Raw genomic sequence first — 19,531 nt, forward strand, 5'->3', positions numbered from 1 at the left:
TGGCCGCTAAGCGGAGCCCTGTTTACTGTTCTAGATATTTTTGTAATACGTGTAGTCCGCTCAGCGAGGTTTGGCCGCTAAGCGGCCGTAGCAGAAATTGTGTTTATATTTCTTCAATTGTAACATTTCTAGGGTATGGTTTTGGAGAGTTTTTGGTTCCAACTCCATCATTTTCATTCTTAGATCAAGATTAGCTTAGAAAACAACACCGGGTCATGCACTTGGAAGATCGGAGGTGGATTTCTCATCAACCGGAGCTGACAACCCGCGAGATGTTTGGTTTATCTTCTCTATTCTCTGTGTATTTCTTTGTGTTGGGTTTGTTTGTATAGTTACTCGAATCTTATGTATATTTACCGATTATAATGTTATATTTAACTTGCTTTCTAAATCTATGTTGATATTGTCCTGGATTTTTGTTCTATGCTGGGGATTTGGGTTGCTTTAGAGATAAACTTCTTGAATCCTTATCTAGGATGATAATCTGTTGGTTCTGAACTCTAGAGATAGATTTAGAGCTAGCATTCACTGTGGGTATCTGTTCTTCATGCTTTCGTGTTTGAGCGGCGTGCGAGAGATTGCCGATGCGAGAACACGGATGTTCTCGTGACTTTGCGTTAGAGATAACCTTAGTTGTGAGTTGATCTCATTTGTGCTCCAGAGATGGACGCTTATGTGAGAGATACGTGATGACATAGATAAGTATCGTGGGTTGAGTATAACGGGTTGGTAAGTGTATGTTTGTGAAGAGTGAATATATTTACATTCCTGATAAGTTATTTCTCTTCTAAGAATGTGTTTATTCTTTTCCTGTCTATATCTTTGTTTACTTTTTGCTCATTCAATCCCGAGCTCGAAACCGTAGAAACTGTTGAATGGCATCTCTTCATCTCTGAGGACGATAATTCCCGGATCAATATTTCCAAATCTTTTTTTGTTGCTTGCCCTATACTGCATTCAACAGTTAGTAAAGATCTTTGATTTAATTAGAATCTGGCCAATGGAACTTCGGATCACCTAAGTTAGATGAAATACATACTGATATCCATTTATTATTATATTCCTAGATTTAAGATTTTAGTTTCCCCTTATTAATAACCCAAATATCATTAGCCTTAGCTTTACATAGTAACTTTAGATAATGGTAGGTCGATTTATAGTCCCTGTGGATTCGATATCTTTTAAAACTACACGACACGACTGTGCACTTGCAGTTATCCCGACTAATAGACACGCAAAGTCACGATCAAGTTTTTGGCACCGTTGCCGGGGACTATTCAAGTCGATATCGTAACTCGCTGTTACACCGTAGAGACTAAGGCATTTTTTTCTTTCTTTCTTTTCATTTACTACTATGTATCACCCAAACTTTTTCTATAACCCCCACTCCCAGTATTTCGAGGAATCACTTGATCCTATAAATCCGATCTCGAAATACTATTGGAGAATTTCAATGTTGCGCCACCAATTCATTCTCACCCAAATTACCTCTGCAACTCCCAATCTCAACATTTCGAGGAACCACAAGAAACCTACAATCCAAACCTCGAAACATTAATTGGGGATTACAATTCGACACTAGCTTATCCTCAACCGAATTCCCTCTACAATCACCAATCCCAACATTTTGAGGAGACGCAAGAATTTTATAATTCCAACCAAACCTATCCTCAACCGAATTCCCTCTACGATAACCACAACCAATATTTCGAGGAACCACAAGATTCCTATAATTCTAACCTCGAAGCATTAATAGAGGATTTCAATGCAATGCCAACCTATCCTCAACCGAATTCCCTCTACGATAACCACAACCAATATTTCGAGGAACCACAAGATTCCTATAATTCTAACCTCGAAGCATTAATAGAGGATTTCAATGCAATGCCAACTTATCATCAACCGAATTTCCTCTACAATCACCACGCCCAACATTTTGAGGAGTCGCAAGATTATCATAAATCCAACCTCGAAATCTTAATGGAGGAATTCATTGAAGCACAAACTCTCTCTAGGCTAGAATCTATGATGACGAAGCACTTTGAGGAAACGAAAAATGCAACGCTAGCTCCCTTTGAAGAACCTCAAGAATCCCATAATTTTAACTTCGAAACATCAATGGAGGATCCCGACGAGACGCTAACTCACTCTAGATTAGAAGCCATGATGGAGCACTTTGTAGAGACACAAACCGTCCAAAACCAAGAGTTTATCAAACAAAGTCTTCAAAACAATGAAACCCTTAGGCAACTGACCATTATGGTTGAGTCCCTCGCGACTCACAACATGGCATTAGAGACTCAAATCGCCCAACTTGAACAAAAGCCATTAGGAGACTTACTTGAGGAGTATATTAACATAACCATTAGTGAAAAACAAATTGAAATTCCTGAGGAGAGTGATAATGAGATTGAGGAGAGTGATTATGAGATTGAGGAGAGTGATAATGTGGTTGAAGAAATTTCTAGCGAGAAAAGAGTGGAGATTGAGAAAAATCCACCAACACCATCTGAAAGGGAGGTTGTAGAAGAGGTAGAGAGGGAAACACCTATTGTTATTCCTCTTCCCTATACCCCACCGATTTCTTTCCCGCAAAGTTTTGTGGAAGCTAAGGTAGACTCCAAATCCATAATGTATGTGAAGATATTGGAAAATACCCACACTAATGCACCCTTATTTGAAGTCTTGCATAAAAAGAGAAATTTAGACGACCATGAAACTAAGGATATCGTTAGTGATAAGAGGGTAAGGTTAATCTTTGAGGTGGTGGATAATATCACTAAGCATGAACTTGAAAAGCCGATACTTAGGATCGATCCAGAACCTCCACCACGATTTCAAAAGAATGAACCACCCCACAGAAGAAAGAAAAGAAAAGGTGAGGGATATGTGAGATGGCTTGATAAGTGGCCATGGAAAACGAGGTTAGCTAAAATTTCAATTGAGGAGTCATTCTCAAGAGAACCACCTTGAGTGCTTGCACTCTTAAGCTGTCGAGCTATTGACGTTAAACAAAGCGCTGCGTGGGAGGCAACCCACGAGTTTTCAGTTTAATATTTTCCTTTTTTTTGTTTGAACTTGCAGATAATAAAGATATGGATCGCTTGTCACGTCTCGGCCATATCTAGGCGAAAAATCTATAGACGATCATCTCAAAGATGAATGGGTCTCCACGCACATTCCTACGAGTGTTGCTGCTGGTGGTGACACAATTGATGAGTATGATAGGAGAAGGTATTTCCTCCGGATGCGGAGCGGATTTGGTCGTGATAGCTCGCGAGTAGCATCCATATAGGTTCTGTCTTTTCTTCTCCACCTTGGATCAAAACATTGAGGACAATGTTTGGTTTAAGTGTGGGGGAGACGCTTTACCACTTTCATTTGTTGCTTTATTGTTTTCTAGTTATGTTGTCAAGTATTTATATACGACTTTCTGTTGTTATCGAATTTCCCCAAAATTTGAAAATTTTAACCTCCAATAAAAATTTGAATTTTGACGCATGGCATACACACTCTGAAAGTATAGAGGTTGTCACACTCTAGGCATTGTTAGATAGACTTGGAGATGTTTCAACAACATCGATACCGTCCTGACACCCTAAACCCCCTCATTATGTGATATCAATTTGGATGCCCATTATGTCGAGACCTTAGTCTCAAGTTTTCAAAGTAGCTCTTAAGTAGTTTATATTAGCAGTCGGCACCATCTTAAGCACAAACTACGTAGGGAGTCGATGAATATAAGTGAATGATCCTGTTTTTAAATGATTCAATTGAAGAATAGCCTTCTAAGTTAGGTGACCCTCACCCGGTCATTTAGCCCAACGGTTGTTAAGCCAATAAGGATTTAATAATTAGCGCCCATTGTTGGTTGGCCTAGAGGTCACTGGTACTGGGCTTGGTAGGGTGGACTACGGTCCGATCCCCTGCAACTGCAGTTGGGAAAGATGGGGTTTCACCATTTAAAAAAAAACCAGAACCCCGTGCTAAAGAAAAGAAAAGGATCATAGTCGCTAACCGATTTCCCTACTATGTGCGTGTACGGATAACGGGCTTAATGTGATTGCGCTTGAATGAAAAGAGTGAAAGGAAAAACAAGAGATATAGGTTGAGTTATAATGGCATAATTCGAATTGGTTTGTATAAGGAGGGAGTTTTTGAACATTGTGTCGTTACGGTATCCTTGGTGTTGATATCTATTACCTATCGATGTAACATTTGCCTAACACAAATATGATTGGGAGTCATGTCATGCCCTTGTTTTGAATCGAGCTTAACTATTTCTTTTTACCGTGTGGTTGATTGCTTGAGGACAAGCAATGTCTTAAGTGTGGGGGTATTTGATAACGCGAAAATGTATCGTTTATTTGACTTGATTTACATAGATTATTTCTCTATTTTATTTAAATTAAGTTGCTTTATGTTGGTATTATGCTGGTATTTTCATTGTTTTAGGTTTTATGTTCGTTTTGAGGACTATTTGTGAAAAGAAGAAATGGAGCTAAATCCACTACTATTTATGCTTAAAAGATGAAAATGGGGTGCTGAAGTATGTGAGGGGTGCAAATAGGATGGACCAAGTTTGGAAGTCCAGCCCACGAAGGAGCTGAAGCTCCCACTATGAAGAAGCTGAGACGCCCGTCTAAGGGCCCAATTGCATGGAGACGCCCGTCTCCAAAGTCCAAGGGCCACGTCATCAAAGGAGACGTCCATCTCACCCTCCACAAATCAAGGAACGCACGTCCCCATCAGTCCACTGCCACGTCTCCAAGTGGGAGACGCCCGTCTCCAATTCACAGGCACGTCTCCAAGCTCCAAGCCCACTAAGAGACGCCCGTCTCCAAAAGCACGTGGACCCCGCCACTTTCTCCATTAATTTCGTGGACAATTCCAAGTCCACTCACCCCATGATTTTCTCAACTTCCCACTATCTCCACTACTTCTCACGTGATAACTTCCACTTCCATTCACAATATAAAGAGTCTGAGCATTCATTTGAAGGCATCCAAGTTTTAGGCGCGGAAGCGCTGTTCATAGTTTTAGGCATAAATTATCACTTTGTAAAAGTGGTAGTTTCTCACATTGAGAAACTACCACACCATTAGTTTTAGGCCTACAATTTATGTACTCTTGGATCACAATCTTGCCGACATTATTTCAAAGCTTCATTCAAGTTTCAAGATTTGTTTTGTTCGTAATTTAATTCAAGTTCGCTTTGTCTGCTTTACTTCCAGATTTATTTATTTGCAATTATTTTAGTTTCTTGTTCTTATAATATTGTTTTATCATTACAAATCTAAATATGCGCATGTTCATGGTTAATAATTATAATTTCATGTTTAATAATTATAATTTCATGTTTGTTTCTTTAAGTATGTCTGGCTAATTTATTTAGATGTCGGTATGTAAAGTAATCTAACAAAAGGGATCCGAAACAAATTGGCTTAATTATGTTTTATTAAATATCACTTGTTTTTGGTTTGTATGTCTAATTTAATTAGTAAGTCTTAAAACCAATAGAGCGAAAGTTTGAGGGCTTAAGACGGTCAAAGGTTAAAATCAATAGAGCGAAAGTTTGAGATCTTTAACTGGATAGTAGACATAGGACATTAGTTTTAAGGATGGCGAAAGCGTATTAAAACTAATTAGAACTTATTTATTTTCAAAAAGTGTTTTTAAACCCGCGCGGGATGGCGAAAACGTACGTTAGGGATATTAGCATGTTCCGAGTCAACAGAGCGAGAGTTTGAGATTAGGAGATTTAAGTAGATAACGACTTCATAAAACAAGCATTTTATTAATTACGTTGTTTCCAAAAAGCGTTTCTAAATCTGGTGGGATGGCGAGAGCGTACATTATGAGTTAGGATCGTAGTCTGAATCAATAGAGCGAGAGTTTGAGAGGAGGACTTTTAAATAACATAGTTAGTAAAGATCTTTGATTTAATTAGAATCTGGCCAATGGAACTTCGGATCACCTAAGTTAGATGAAATGCATACTGATATCCATTTATTATTATATTCCTAGATTTAAGATTTTAGTTTCCCCTTATTAATAACCCAAATATCATTAGCCTTAGCTTTACATAGTAACTTTAGATAACGGTAGGTCGATTTATAGTCCCTGTGGATTCGATATCTTTTAAAACTACACGACACGACTGTGCACTTGCAGTTATCCCGACTAATAGACACGCAAAGTCGCGATCAAAGGACTTCAAATACCATCCCAGATGTGCAAAATTGAATATTACTAATATATGTTTTGCTGATGATCTCATGCTTTTTGCCAGAGGTGATGTTCTCTCAGTGCAGACCATGATGATAGCATTTCAAAAAATTTCTGAGGAAACTGGTTTGAAGGCTAACCCGGATAAATGTAAGGTGTTTTTTGGAGGGACTGGTTTTGAGGTTCAACAAGCTATCAGAGAAGCCACGGGTTGTGTTGAGGGCTCTCTGCCTATAAGGTACTTGGGAGTACCTCTCACTAACAGGAAATTATCAGTGATACAATGTCAGCCACTCATTGATAAAATGGTGGCAAGAATCCAACACTGGTCGGTAAAATTCCTGAGCTATGCTTGTAGACAGCAGCTTGTCCAAAGTGTACTCGTGTCGATCACTAGTTATTGGATGAGTGTGTTCTCATTACCTAAGAAAATAATCCAGAAAATTGAGTCTTTGTGTCGAAGTTTTCTGTGGTCTGCGAAAACTGATGGGAGGAAAGCTTTGGTATCATGGGAGAATATTTGTGAACCGAGGAATGCAGGGGGACTGAATTTCAAAAAGTTGATCTTTTGGAACAAGGCAACTATTATGAAATTGCTATGGAACATTCACAATAAAACTGATAAACTCTGGATCAGATGGCTGGATATATATTTTCTGAAAGGTAAACCAATTCTCTCATGGCAAGTAAACCACACTAGTTCTTGGATGTTAAATTGTGTTCTGAAATGTTGCGTATACACCCAAAATAATGTGGCATGGGAGAAAGCTGATTCTATGAAGAGATTTGATACTGCAGCAATCTATAAAAGCATGTGTGGAGATAGGATTATGGTTCCTTGGAAGCATCTATTCTATCAAAACCGTGCAAGACCACGAGCTAAATTCATCTTATGGTTGGCTCTGTGGGGAAGACTGGGAACTAAGGACAGGCTGGAGAAAATAGGAATAAGTCACGACAAACATTGTTGTTTCTGTCTACAACATGAATCCTTAAATCACCTCTTCTTTGATTGTGCCTTTACAGGTTTCGTATGGAGTAAAATGCTGTGTTGGAATGGTTACTCGCGCCATGTTGCTGACTGGGATAACGAGAAAAAATGGCTGATAGTAGAGCTATCTAAAAAAGGATGGCGTCGCGAATTTTTAAGAGTCACTCTGGCGGAAACGGTTTACCATATTTGGCAAGAAAGAAATGAGATCATTTTTAAGAATAGTAGCCCTAGCCTTGATGTCACTAGAAGGATCATTGAGAGTGTCATAGGTAGATGCATAGTAGCTAAAAATCTGCATAATCATATCAATGCTAGTAGAGATTGTATAAGTTAGGCTTTTCTTGTGTTCTTGAATGTTTGGGCCTGGATCTTAGGATCGGCTTGTTTTAATTATTTTTGGGAATTAATAAAAGTTTTCTTTTCCAAAAAAAAAAAATTAGTATAAGAATATAATTATGGTGATGATTGATTCCTTATTAGTTTAATATAACTATTAATTTTTTTTATTATGAAAATACAATTAATTAGTTTTATTGCTATAAGAAATAATTTCATAATTATTATTAGACATCTCATATGTTTCTTTACGGCGTGTGTATCTTTAGTAGAATACATATAAAAGAAGATTAATAATGTAGACAAATAAGTGATCAAATATATTTATTGGTTAAAAATCAAATGATTATATTAATTGGTATTCAATAACACTCATGTGAAATAAATTTTAAAATTAAATATGTTTTACATTTTATTCCTATACATTTAAATTTATTTTATTTTATTTACAAATTAATTAAACCTATCATATTAATTAAATTTGATTCCAATCAATTTTATTGATTTTATATAGCATGTTTAACAACATGTAATTAAATAAAAATGAATAACAAACTCTTTAATAACAATAACCCCCTTCATATGTATCCAGCTCACGTGTCTTCACAAAGTTACATGAGGATAATTACAATTCACTCCATAGTTGGGATAGAGAACAGTGCTAAACTATCTGATCATAATGCAATATGGATTCTTCAATTTGAAAATTATTTTCCAAAACAGAAATTTAGTTTAGGAAGATCGACAGGAAAATCCCACATTTTATACTATGACTTTAAAATTTAAAGTGTTGTTCAAAATCATTTACTTTTCCAAAGCATGGTAATAGGCCTTCTAACTTTTATTATGATTTTTCTGTTCCTGTATACATTGAGCAGTGTATTTTGAACTTGCTTTGAAAAATATTAAGTCACTTTTAAAATCTGCATTGTAACGTGTTAAGGAACAATTAGTAATAATGATGGTTAAAAAAACTATTAAGTATTTGTCTTTAATAAAAATTAATTACCTTGTAAAAGAATGAGAAAGGGTAGAATGTTTCCAATGCAAATTTGAGTCTTTTGAAATTCTACACGTTAAAACATTGTAAAAGTAACTGTAATAATTAATTAAGTTAAGCAATTAATGTAAGCAATGATTATAAATTTAATGGTATTCAACTTTATTATATTAAAAGTAAATTTAACTAATATTTTGGAAGCTTATACTGCATGCATGTCTAATCTTATACTGCATGCATGTCTAATTTATCCTACCTATTTTATTCGTTATGATTTGGAATTGTAGTTAATGATGGTTAAAGAAAAATTAAAATATTCAAAAGATTCAATCAAATCAATTTGAATTAAAATAAATTAATGTTGTAATAATTACATTATTTCACAATATTAATTATTAATTATGGTTTATTATGATTTAAAAGATAAATTAATTATTGATGGAGAGATCATAAAATCATATATTATTGAAAGATAGATCACATTAATTTTTGCAAAACAATATATTAAATTTAACGTTTTTTAAATTAACATTATCTCGATTATTTAAAATAATTTGAATTCAAAATTAAATCAATACTTTTATTTTTCTATTAGATTTAAAATAAAAATGAATTATCTTAATTAGAAAGGTTTAGGTCAATTTTTACTTCTTGTATTCCGTTTTGAATTGATATAGAACCTACTATTTATTTTAAATATATTGGAATGCATATATACAGTTAGCAAATAATAGCTCTAATCTTTTTTGTAGAATGCAGAAAAATAGTAGGTTATTAATTCCAATTATATAGACATTAAGTAATTTATTTAAAACCCGTCAAAAAAAATTATCTATTCAAAAGTAAAGATATTCTAGGATTTATACATAATTAATTAATATAACTATATAAATAAAAAACAAATAATATAAGATTCTATACCGAAACAAAACATCCTTGTTAAAAAAAATCTATAAAATAAATCATAATTAATACTTGAATCAATTTTGTAATATATGTAATTTCAATTTATATATTCATAACACAATTAAAATATATCAATTTTGACCATACACTAAAACCTGCTTTAATTTGGATGTAATCAATAAAAAATCGATGTATCTTAATTATATTATATTGAATTGAATCTTTGATATATATATATATATATATATATATATATATATATATATATATATATATATATATATATATATATATATAATCGAAGTATAGAAAATCATGCCATTTCATTAAAAAGTCAAAACAATAGTCCCTTCCTCAAATCATTTTTGAATTCATTCTCAATCAGTAAAAAGGTATTATAATTATTGCAACAAAACAAAAAGTAAAAAATAATAGTTAAAAATGAGAATAATTATCTATAATCAACAAAATACAACTTTTCATTAGATAATAACAAATGTTATATCTTTTCACAGACCAATTATACCCTTCAAAACAAAATAAGAAGAAAATAAATAATAGTGAAAACTACCTAAAGACAAATTGAATAGTAAGAAACTAATCAATTGTATAAAAAATAAGATGCATTTTAAATATATTGACTCTGGTATTGGATATAGAATGCAATACTTCATACAAACATAAGAGTATAAGGCCAAAGTCTCTCTTCTCAGAATTCTACCTTTGCTTCTAACCCTTTCAAAACCATTCAGTCATATCTTCAACATCATAACTCGGGTTATCAGAAGAACAAAAACCTACAAAATGAAAAATTATATCAACAAATTAACACATAATTGTAGATAATATGTAATCAAACAACATCATAACATGATATAACAAAAAAAAATTTATAACACCTCATCAAACAACAAAATATTCAAAGAATCTAGAACAACATTTGGATCACATTTAGGTCCGTACTTTAAACTGCAAATTAACAACAAAATTAATTTCGATGTAAATGCATAAAACAAAATCTTGCCTTATAAACTAAAAATTTGAACAAAACCATTATCGTTGTAATTTATCATTTAACCAAAAAGTTTTGATAAAAAACAATAACCAACGACAGCATGGTAGTGTGACTGTATTATTCAAAATTTTGATACTGCAAAACATCTGGTACCACAAATAAATTGATATAATCAATCAACACAGACACATAATTTTTTTAAAACTTATAGTAATTATAAAGTATAATAGTAGAAAAAATAATAGAGAAGTGGAATATTTGTGGTGATATCAAATATATTACTGGATCCAAACTCAGTTCACAAAGACTTGAGCAAATTCAACACAACAACGAAATCAAACAACCAAATAAAGAAAGTAAATATGTGAGAAAAAAGAGAACAAAATTCTCACGGTAACAACATCAATCACCAACTTACCAAAAAAAATATTCAAAGTATCCAGATATCTATCGGTGAAATCAACAATTTTAAATTTAATGGGAATAAAGTATACTTCCAAAATCAAACACCTTAATTTCTAAAATTATCAACAATTGAGTACAACAATGATTTTTCTGTCAACATTTAACAAAAATCAAATTCCTCCCGATTTCTCAGCATAAACACTTCATTTTCCTTATATTTAAGTCTAAACAAAACAGTAAAAAAATCCATTTTTCTCTCATTAATTCGTTAAAAATATTTTTTTAATAAAAATATATTAAAAAGACTTATCAATTCAAAAAATTAGAAAGTAAAATCAGATCGATGAAAAGCAAAAAAAAAATTAAAGAAATTACCTTTGGAGGTTTCGAAAGCATTGTTGGTTTGGGAGGAGAAGATAAGAGATTAGGGTTTCTGAAGGTTTGAATAGTTGGGGATTATGTTGTGGGTTTTAATAAGAAATCTTAAAGCAGTCAAAATTAAATGAAGAAATTGGAAAGGGTTTGCCATGGTTTTGATAAAGGATGAATTTACGATTCTCATGCTGAATGATGTAGCTTTTTAATGGATCAGTCACGATTTAAGAAAAAAATAAGAATGGGAAACAAAGTTGAATCGGTTTTGCAGATGACAGTGGAAGAGGGAAGGACGAAAATAACTTTGAGAAGAAGTGGAGATGATTTAATATAGGGGATGAATAGGAAAAGAAGAATGATAAATGTTTGATATGTTTCCAATGTCTTTTCAGAGTAAAAACAGTGTATTTTCTAATGCTTGGGAAACTAAAGCGTGTGATGATGTAATATAGTGTGTTCCAATGCTTGCATTAAATTAGTTGTTGGAATGTAATTATGATTAGTTGTGTAATTACTCTAAAACCATCTTAAATTGATTGTGATTAGGGTAATTAAGGAAATTTGGTGGTAATCAACTTTTATATATTAAAGTAGATGATTTTGGAATTCAGTACACTTTTATGGTTCAAATACCAAAATGTTTACAAACTCACAGGCGATTGAACGTAATTGTTGACCTAGCTATCACATCCTTTCCTCTCCAATGGTTGCTCAACCCTTCTTAGATCTTTTCCCTGAAGCCCAACAAACTCAACAACAAGTTTCTCTCACTCCACAGGTACACACCAAATCCACTAACAATACCTCTAAAACCTTCGCTGAAGTTGTTGACAATATTTGTAATTTCCCAATTAATCAAATTAAGCAAGGAACTTCATTCGATTGAATTTATGAGTCAAGAACATAGACCACATATATTAAACTACCCTTTGTATGGTTGAAATTATTAATAAAGAAATCAATGAACTCTATATATATCTTACATATAAATCTCAAAACATTTCATTCCATATCTCACCATAGACTACACACTATGTCTAATCCAACTTCGCAACCACCATCAACAACAATTGATCCCTACCTATTCCTCAAAATCCACCATAATCCCGACGATACACTCACTCGAAATCTTGAAGATCCACACACTTCACCTTCATCAGACACCACTCTCCGAATCTCTGTTCTAACCAAAGATCTCACCATCAATAATTCAAACAAAACATCTCTTAGATTATTCCTACCTAAAAAAGCAACTGTTTCAGACCAAAACAACAAAGTTTTACCACTTATTGTTTTCTTCCATGGAAGTGGCTACATCGTAACAAGTGCTGCCTCCACTCCATTCCATGATTTTTGTGTCGAAATGGCTGAAACTGTAGAGGCTGTTGTCGCATCGGTTGATTATCGCCTCGCGCCAGGGCACCGGTTGCCGGCGGCATATGATGATGCTATGGAAGCATTCAGTTTGATTAAATGTAGTGGAGATGAATGGTTGACTAGATATGTTGACTATTCTAAGTGTTTTATAATGGGGAATAGTGCTGGAGCTAATATTGCATACCGTGCAGGACTACGTGTGGTTGAAAACGTGAAACATCTTGATCCGTTGAAATTCCAAGGGTTGATATCATGGTTTTAAATTGCGGTTGCGGTCGCGGATGCGGTTGCAGTTGAGGATGTTGCGATTGCGGCCCTTGCGGCTGCTGCGATGCGCATTGCGGCCGTTGCAGTGTGAATTTAAATTAGGAAATATTTGAAATACACCACTAAAAAACACTAATTGTTAATATTTTACATTACAAATCACATGTAAATTAAGTTTATGGGTTCTCAAATGTTGAGTTATGATAAAAATATGTGAAGAAACATGAGTGAAGGTGTTTGATGCAAATTTTAGTGTTGTGAGACGTGTGATTACAAATCACACCGCAATTGCGGCCCGATGCGGATGCGGAGATTACTGCATCAGCAATATTGCGGCCGCAATTGCGGTTGCGGACCGCAATTTAAAACCATACGTCAACCATTTTTTGGTGGGACTCAGAGGACTGAATCAGAGGTGAGACTAGAGAATAATCCTCACTTTCCATTGTGTGTTAGTGATATGTTATGGAAATTAGCATTACCAATTGGAGTAGGAGGTAACCGTGATCATGAGTATTCTAATCTAACGGCTGGGAATGGTGGTGGTGAAAAATATGAGAAGATTAAGGATCAAGGGTGGAAGGTGTTGGTGAGTATGAACGGTGGGGATCCATTGGTGGATCGCAGTAAGGAATTGGTGAAATTGATGGAGGAGAAGGGTGTGGAAGTGGTGATTGATTTACAAGAAGAAGGTTTTCATGGTGTTGAGTTTTCTGAGCCATCTAAGGTAAAGAACTTCATTGGATTGGTGAAGGGTTTCGTTTCCTCTTTGGCTTCTTAGAGTCAACAATTATCCATAATGATAAGTAATAAGTGTTTGATTTGTCATCTCAATTATTGTCTCTTATTTGAACATGTAGTATGAAACTATTATTAAGAATGAAATAAACACGAGTCATTGTTATAGTGGTTCTGTGGTAGTGTGGCTTAGCATGTTATTTTTTTTTTAGCAATGCTATTTAGTATGAAGCAATTTGAAGAAAAAATACAAGAATGAATATGTGTCACTATTTTAGTGGTAAATTTTAAATTGATTTTAAATTAAATTTTCTTTTTAATATGAATCATGGGGTTGTGGTAATAATGGATTGTTAGGATGTATTCTTGCGTTTTTTGTTTTTTTCATTTTCTTACTAATTAGCATTTTTCTTGTTGTGAATTCAATACCAAGAACAAAGTATAATAGGGAATTAGGGACGAGAAGAAGAACACAAGAATTGGTTATAACTGCTATTCTTTTACTTTCTCTTAAAACAAGATTACAAGTTTACAAGAATAACAAATAACCTCTCTCACCCTAAATTAGGATTTGCAGCTTACAATGACGGGAGACTAGTATGCTATTTATAATAAAACCTAACATACTAACTAATGGGCTTTTTCAGCAAGGCCCATTACACAAGTCAACTTAATAAACAAGCTAACTTAACAAATTAGGGTTTAAACACTAAACCTAATTTAACATGCTAACAACCCTAGCATCTTCGACACAAGCATGTGAACAACCTTCGACTTCATACTTAATCCTGTTGAACCAAGAAGCTACCCTTCGACCATACTAGAGTTCGATCCAATATCTCACAAATCTCCACCTTGGATATAACTCTAAAACATCAAGGGAACAAACTAGCTTTCTTCATGCAGCTTTATCAACTGTATACAGTGGAAAAACTTGCAACTCGGCAATGTCTTGGTGATCATATCAGCAGCATTGTCTTCAGTCGAAACCTTCAGCACTTGGACTTCTCCACGCTCGATTACTCCTCTGACGAAATGCAGCCTCACATCAATGTGCTTAGTTCGCTCATGATAGGCTGAATTCTTTGACAGGTGTATTGCACTTTGACTATCACATTTAACAGTGATACTTCGACCTTGAAGTTTCAGCTCCTTCGCAAAACCTTCAAGCCACAATGCTTCTTTCACAGCTTCAGTTAGGGCAATATACTCTGCTTCAATGGTTGATAGAGCAACAACCTTCTGAAGTGTTGCTTTCCAACTAACTGCAGTGCCAAACATAGTGAGAACATATCCAGAAATAGATTTCCTGGAATCCATACAACCTGCATAATCAGAGTCGACATATCCTTCTATTACTGCTTTACTATCTTCACCCAAGGCTCCACCATAAATTAGGACTCTATTCAGAGACCCATTTATGTACCTTAAAATCCACTTCAATGCTTGCCAGTGAGCCTTTCCAGGATTCGCCATATACCTGCTTACAAGACTTATTACATATGCTATATCGGGTCTAGTACAGACCATAGCATACATCAAAGAACCAACTATATTAGCATATGGGATGTTATTCATATAGGCTCTTTCGACATCAGTACTGGGACACTGATCAATACTCAGCTTGAATTGAGGGTTTGTTGGAGTCACAACTGGCTTCGAATTTGACATATCAAACTTTTCAAGAATCTTCCGTAGATATGCCTCTTGAGATATGCATAACTTCGACTTCTTTCTATCTCTTCGAATGTCAATTCCAAGAATCCTGGAAGCAGCTCCCAGATCCTTCATATCGAACTCCTTATTGAGTTCAGCCTTCACCCTCATCACATCTTCGACACTGTTTCTTGCTATGAGAATATCATCCACATAAAGCAACAAAATAACAAATGAATTACCAGGTCGAAATCTGAAGTAAACACAGTGGTCGAGCTGACTTCTAATGAAACTTATGTGTACCATGAACTTGTCGAATCTCCTATTCCACTGTCGAGGAGATTGTTTCAGCCCATATAAAGATCTTTTTAGCTTGCACACATAATCTTCCTTTCCCTTTTTGACATACCCTTCAGGTTGTCTCATCAGGATCGTTTCATCTAAATCACCATACAAGAACGCAGTCTTCACATCCATCTGTTCCAGTTCAAGGTCGAACTGTGCCACCATGGCAAGCAACATTCGAATGGACCTATGCTTCACAACAGGAGAAAACACATCATTGAAGTCGACACCTTCTTTCTGAGTGAAACCCCTTGCAACTAACCTTGCCTTGTATCTTTTCGACGTCACTCCTTCAATTCCTTCCTTAACTTTGAAAATCCATTTACAGCTGACTAACCTTGCCCCAGCAGGTTTCTTGATCAGTTCCCAAGTATGATTATCATGAAGAGATTTCATCTCATCATCCATGGCCTTCAGCCATTCAGTCTTATTTCGACTCCTCATAACTTCCTTATAGTCTCTAGGCTCTTCGTCTAGAACCACACTTGCAGAGATTAAGGCATAAGCTATAAGATTTGCATACCCAAGTCTCTAAGGTGGTTTGATGACTCTTCTCGACCTATCTCTCGACAATAGGTAGTCATCGTCAGTTTCCTCAACTTCAGCATCTTCTGCTTCTTCTTCGACTTCATCTGGGATATGCAATTCAGCATTAACATGCTCCACCTCAACAGGAATCTCTACCTGTTCCAGCTCTTCGTCAGATGTTTCTATACTTTGACCAACATCATCAGTTTTCTTAAAAGCCATTTCAGCTTCATTGAAAACTACATCTCGACTGGTGATACACCTCCTGTGACCTGGCTCTAGGCACCATAGCTTATAAGCTTTGACTCCTTCTGGGTATCCCATGAACATGCATTTCAGAGCTCTAGGTTCGACCTTGTCTTACCTAATGTGAGCATAGGCTACGCAACCAAATACTCTCAGTTTGTCGAGATCTGGTGGATGTCCCGACCAAATTTCTTCAGGTGTCTTCATATCTAACGCTTTCGAAGGACATCTGTTTATCAGATATGTTGCTGTCGAAACAGCCTCAACCCATAACACCTTCTTTAACCCAGCACTAGTCAACATACATCTGACTCTCTCCAAAATAGTTCGATTAAACCTTTCAGCCAAACCATTTTGCTGTGGAGTACCTGCAGTAGTTCTGTGCCTTGCAATACCAGAGGCAGCACAAAAGCTGTCGAATGCCTCATTGCAAAATTCAAGGCCATTGTCGGTTCTCAACCTCTTGACCTTCCTGCCATTCTGATTTTCAACCAGAGTCTTCCAACTTTTGAAATTCTCAAAAGTTTCATCCTTAGTCTTCTGGATGAATACCCATAATTTTCTGGAATAATCATCTACTATGGATAGAAAATACCTTGCTCCTGAATGTGATGGACACCTTGCAGGCCCCCAAAGATCAGCATGGATGTAATCAAGGGATCTATGTGTTCTATGTTTGCCTTTGTTGAACTTCACTCTGCAAGATTTTCCAAGTACATAGGGTTCACAAAATTTCAGCTTCTCGACTTTGTCTCCACCAAGCAGATTTTCTTTCCCTAATTCGACCAGACCCCTTTCACTGACATGGCCCAATCTCATGTGCCAGATTTCTGTCTTCGACAAAGGTTTCGTGGATACAACATTTGTCGAACCACTTACAACTTCAGCCTCAAGGGTATACAAGCCTTGTTTCTTCACGCCTCTCAAGACTTCCTTCGACCCCTTCATGACTCTTAGGATACTTTTCTCTCCTTGGAAAACATATCCTTTCTTGTAGAATTCACCAAGAGAAAGTAGATTTCTCTTCAAATCAAGAACATACCTGACTTCAGTCAACAACCTTATTGACTCATCATGGAGCTTGAATCTCACAGATCCAACACCTGCAATTTTGCAAGCCTTGTTGTTTCCCAGCAATATTGATCCACCATCTTGATCACATAATTCCTCGAACAAGTCTTTGTTTGGAGTCATGTGCCAAGTGCAACCTGAATCCATAATCCACTCTCTTCTCGAGTCACTGCTTGAAACCATAAAAACATCAGATGATTCGAAATCATCTTGAACAATGGCTGCATTGCCATTGTCCTTACCTCCATGATCTTTCAGGCGTTCAGGGCACACCTTTCTTGTGTGACCCTCCTTCTTACAATGATAGCATCGAATGCCAGATGCTTCGCCACTGTAAGACTTCGACTGGCTTTTGCCCTTCTTGTCGAACTTACCATTCTTTCGCAAGAATTTTCCTTTAAAGGCCAAACCTTCACCAAAAGTCAAAGGTTTATGCTCCTTTCGTTCATTCAAGTCCTTAGAATACAAGGCTGATTGAACTTCTTCAAAGGACAGGGACTCCCTTCCATACAAAAGAGTTTCTTTGAAGTGAGCATGCGATCGAGGCAAAGCGCACAATAGTAACAGCGCTTGATCTTCATCATCGATCTTTACATCAATATTTTCAAGATCAAGAATCAGCTTGTTGAACATATCCAACTGCTCAGCTAACACTTTGTCTTCAACCATCTTGAATGAATACAAAACTTGCTTCAGGTAGAGTCGATTTACCAGCGATTTGGTCATATACAAACTTTCAAGTTTCACCCATAACCCTGATGCCGTCGTCTCCTTTGATACCTGCCGGAGAACCTTATCACCAAGGCTCAACAAAATTGCGCTGTGTGCTTTCTCGATCATATTCGTCTTCTCCGCTGCCGTCAATTCTACATTCATGGCTGCCTCTCCCTTCAACGCTTCCAAACAACCCTGCTGAACCAGTAGGGCTTTCATCTTCAAGCGCCACAGACCGAAATCATTCACTCCGGTGAATTTTTCAATCTCATACTTTGTTGAAGGCATCTTCTCCACGCTCACCGCACCAATTTGTTGTGAATTCAATACCAAGAACAAAGTATAATAGGGAATTAGGGAGGAGAAGAAGAACACAAGAATTGGTTATAACTGCTATTCTTTTACTTTCTCTTAAAACAAGATTACAAGTTTACAAGAATAACAAATAACCTCTCTCACTCTAAATTAGGATTTGCAGCTTACAATGATGAGAGACTAGTATGCTATTTATAATAAAACCTAACATACTAACTAATGGGCTTTTTCAGCAAGGCCCATTACACAAGTCAACTTAATAAACAAGCTAACTTAACAAATTAGGGTTTAAACACTAAACCTAATTTAACATGCTAACAACCCTAGCATCTTCGACACAAGCATATGAACAACCTTCGACTTCATACTTAATCCTGTCGAACCAAGAAGCTACCCTTCGACCATACTAGAGTTCGATCCAATATCTCACATTTCTATTTTTCTATAAACACGAGTCATTGTTATGTGTTATCAAAATAGGATGTGGTGATACAATATTATGCATTTTATCGTTACGAATTAAATTAAAAAAACATGGGTTAATATTATATAGTGGTATTGATGGAATATCACTAGGAAAAAAAGACAGCCTAATTTTGAATTCTGGTAAAAAATAATGAATCTAAGTTTTTTAATCTCAACTTAACTCTAAGTTTATTAATTTTTATGATATGCAATGGGTTTTGATTTGATATCGTATGGAGTTCTCCTTCTCCACTCACACATAAAGCTGTTTGGTTGTTTCAATGAAAGTTCTTAAGCCTGTGTTAATTCAATTGCCATTCATAGAATTAATGGGGAGATGTCGGAGAAGGATGGGGTGACTTTGATATTTGGTAATTTTGGTGACTTTGTTTCTCATTAAAATGATTTATTTTAATTATTCATACACTTTTCAACTTTGGTGACTTTATTTTAATTACCAAATAGTAAAGTCATTCAATTCATTTTTAAAGAGGACGGAGGAACCATTCTTAGAGTTAATTGACTATAATATGGTTTTGAATATTAATAA

At 35.4% G+C, this 19,531-nt stretch overlaps 1 protein-coding gene across 1 annotated transcript; it reads left to right on the top strand.

Moving 5' to 3' along the window:
- Positions 1-12,292: 12,292 nt before the first annotated feature.
- LOC131643199 (carboxylesterase 1-like) lies at positions 12,293-13,710 on the top strand. Its single transcript, XM_058913354.1, has 2 exons — positions 12,293-12,885; positions 13,273-13,710. The coding sequence occupies exons 1-2, from the start codon at positions 12,293-12,295 to the stop codon at positions 13,682-13,684; spliced, it is 1,005 nt and encodes a 334-aa protein (XP_058769337.1). The 3' UTR covers positions 13,685-13,710.
- Positions 13,711-19,531: the final 5,821 nt, after the last annotated feature.

This window comes from Vicia villosa, unplaced genomic scaffold (genome assembly GCF_029867415.1).
Source record: "Vicia villosa cultivar HV-30 ecotype Madison, WI unplaced genomic scaffold, Vvil1.0 scaffold8, whole genome shotgun sequence".
NCBI classification, from domain to species: Eukaryota; Viridiplantae; Streptophyta; class Magnoliopsida; order Fabales; family Fabaceae; genus Vicia; species Vicia villosa.

What these genes read in the sequence shown, in the direction of transcription:
- LOC131643199 (XM_058913354.1), top strand. Translation starts at nt 12,293, where the DNA reads ATGTCTAATCCAACTTCGCAACCACCATCAACAACAATTGATCCCTAC. An exon ending in TTGAAATTCCAAGGGTTGAT is followed by an intron (nt 12,886 to 13,272) that starts ATCATGGTTTTA and finishes GCAATTTAAAAC; the next exon opens with CATACGTCAACCATTTTTTG.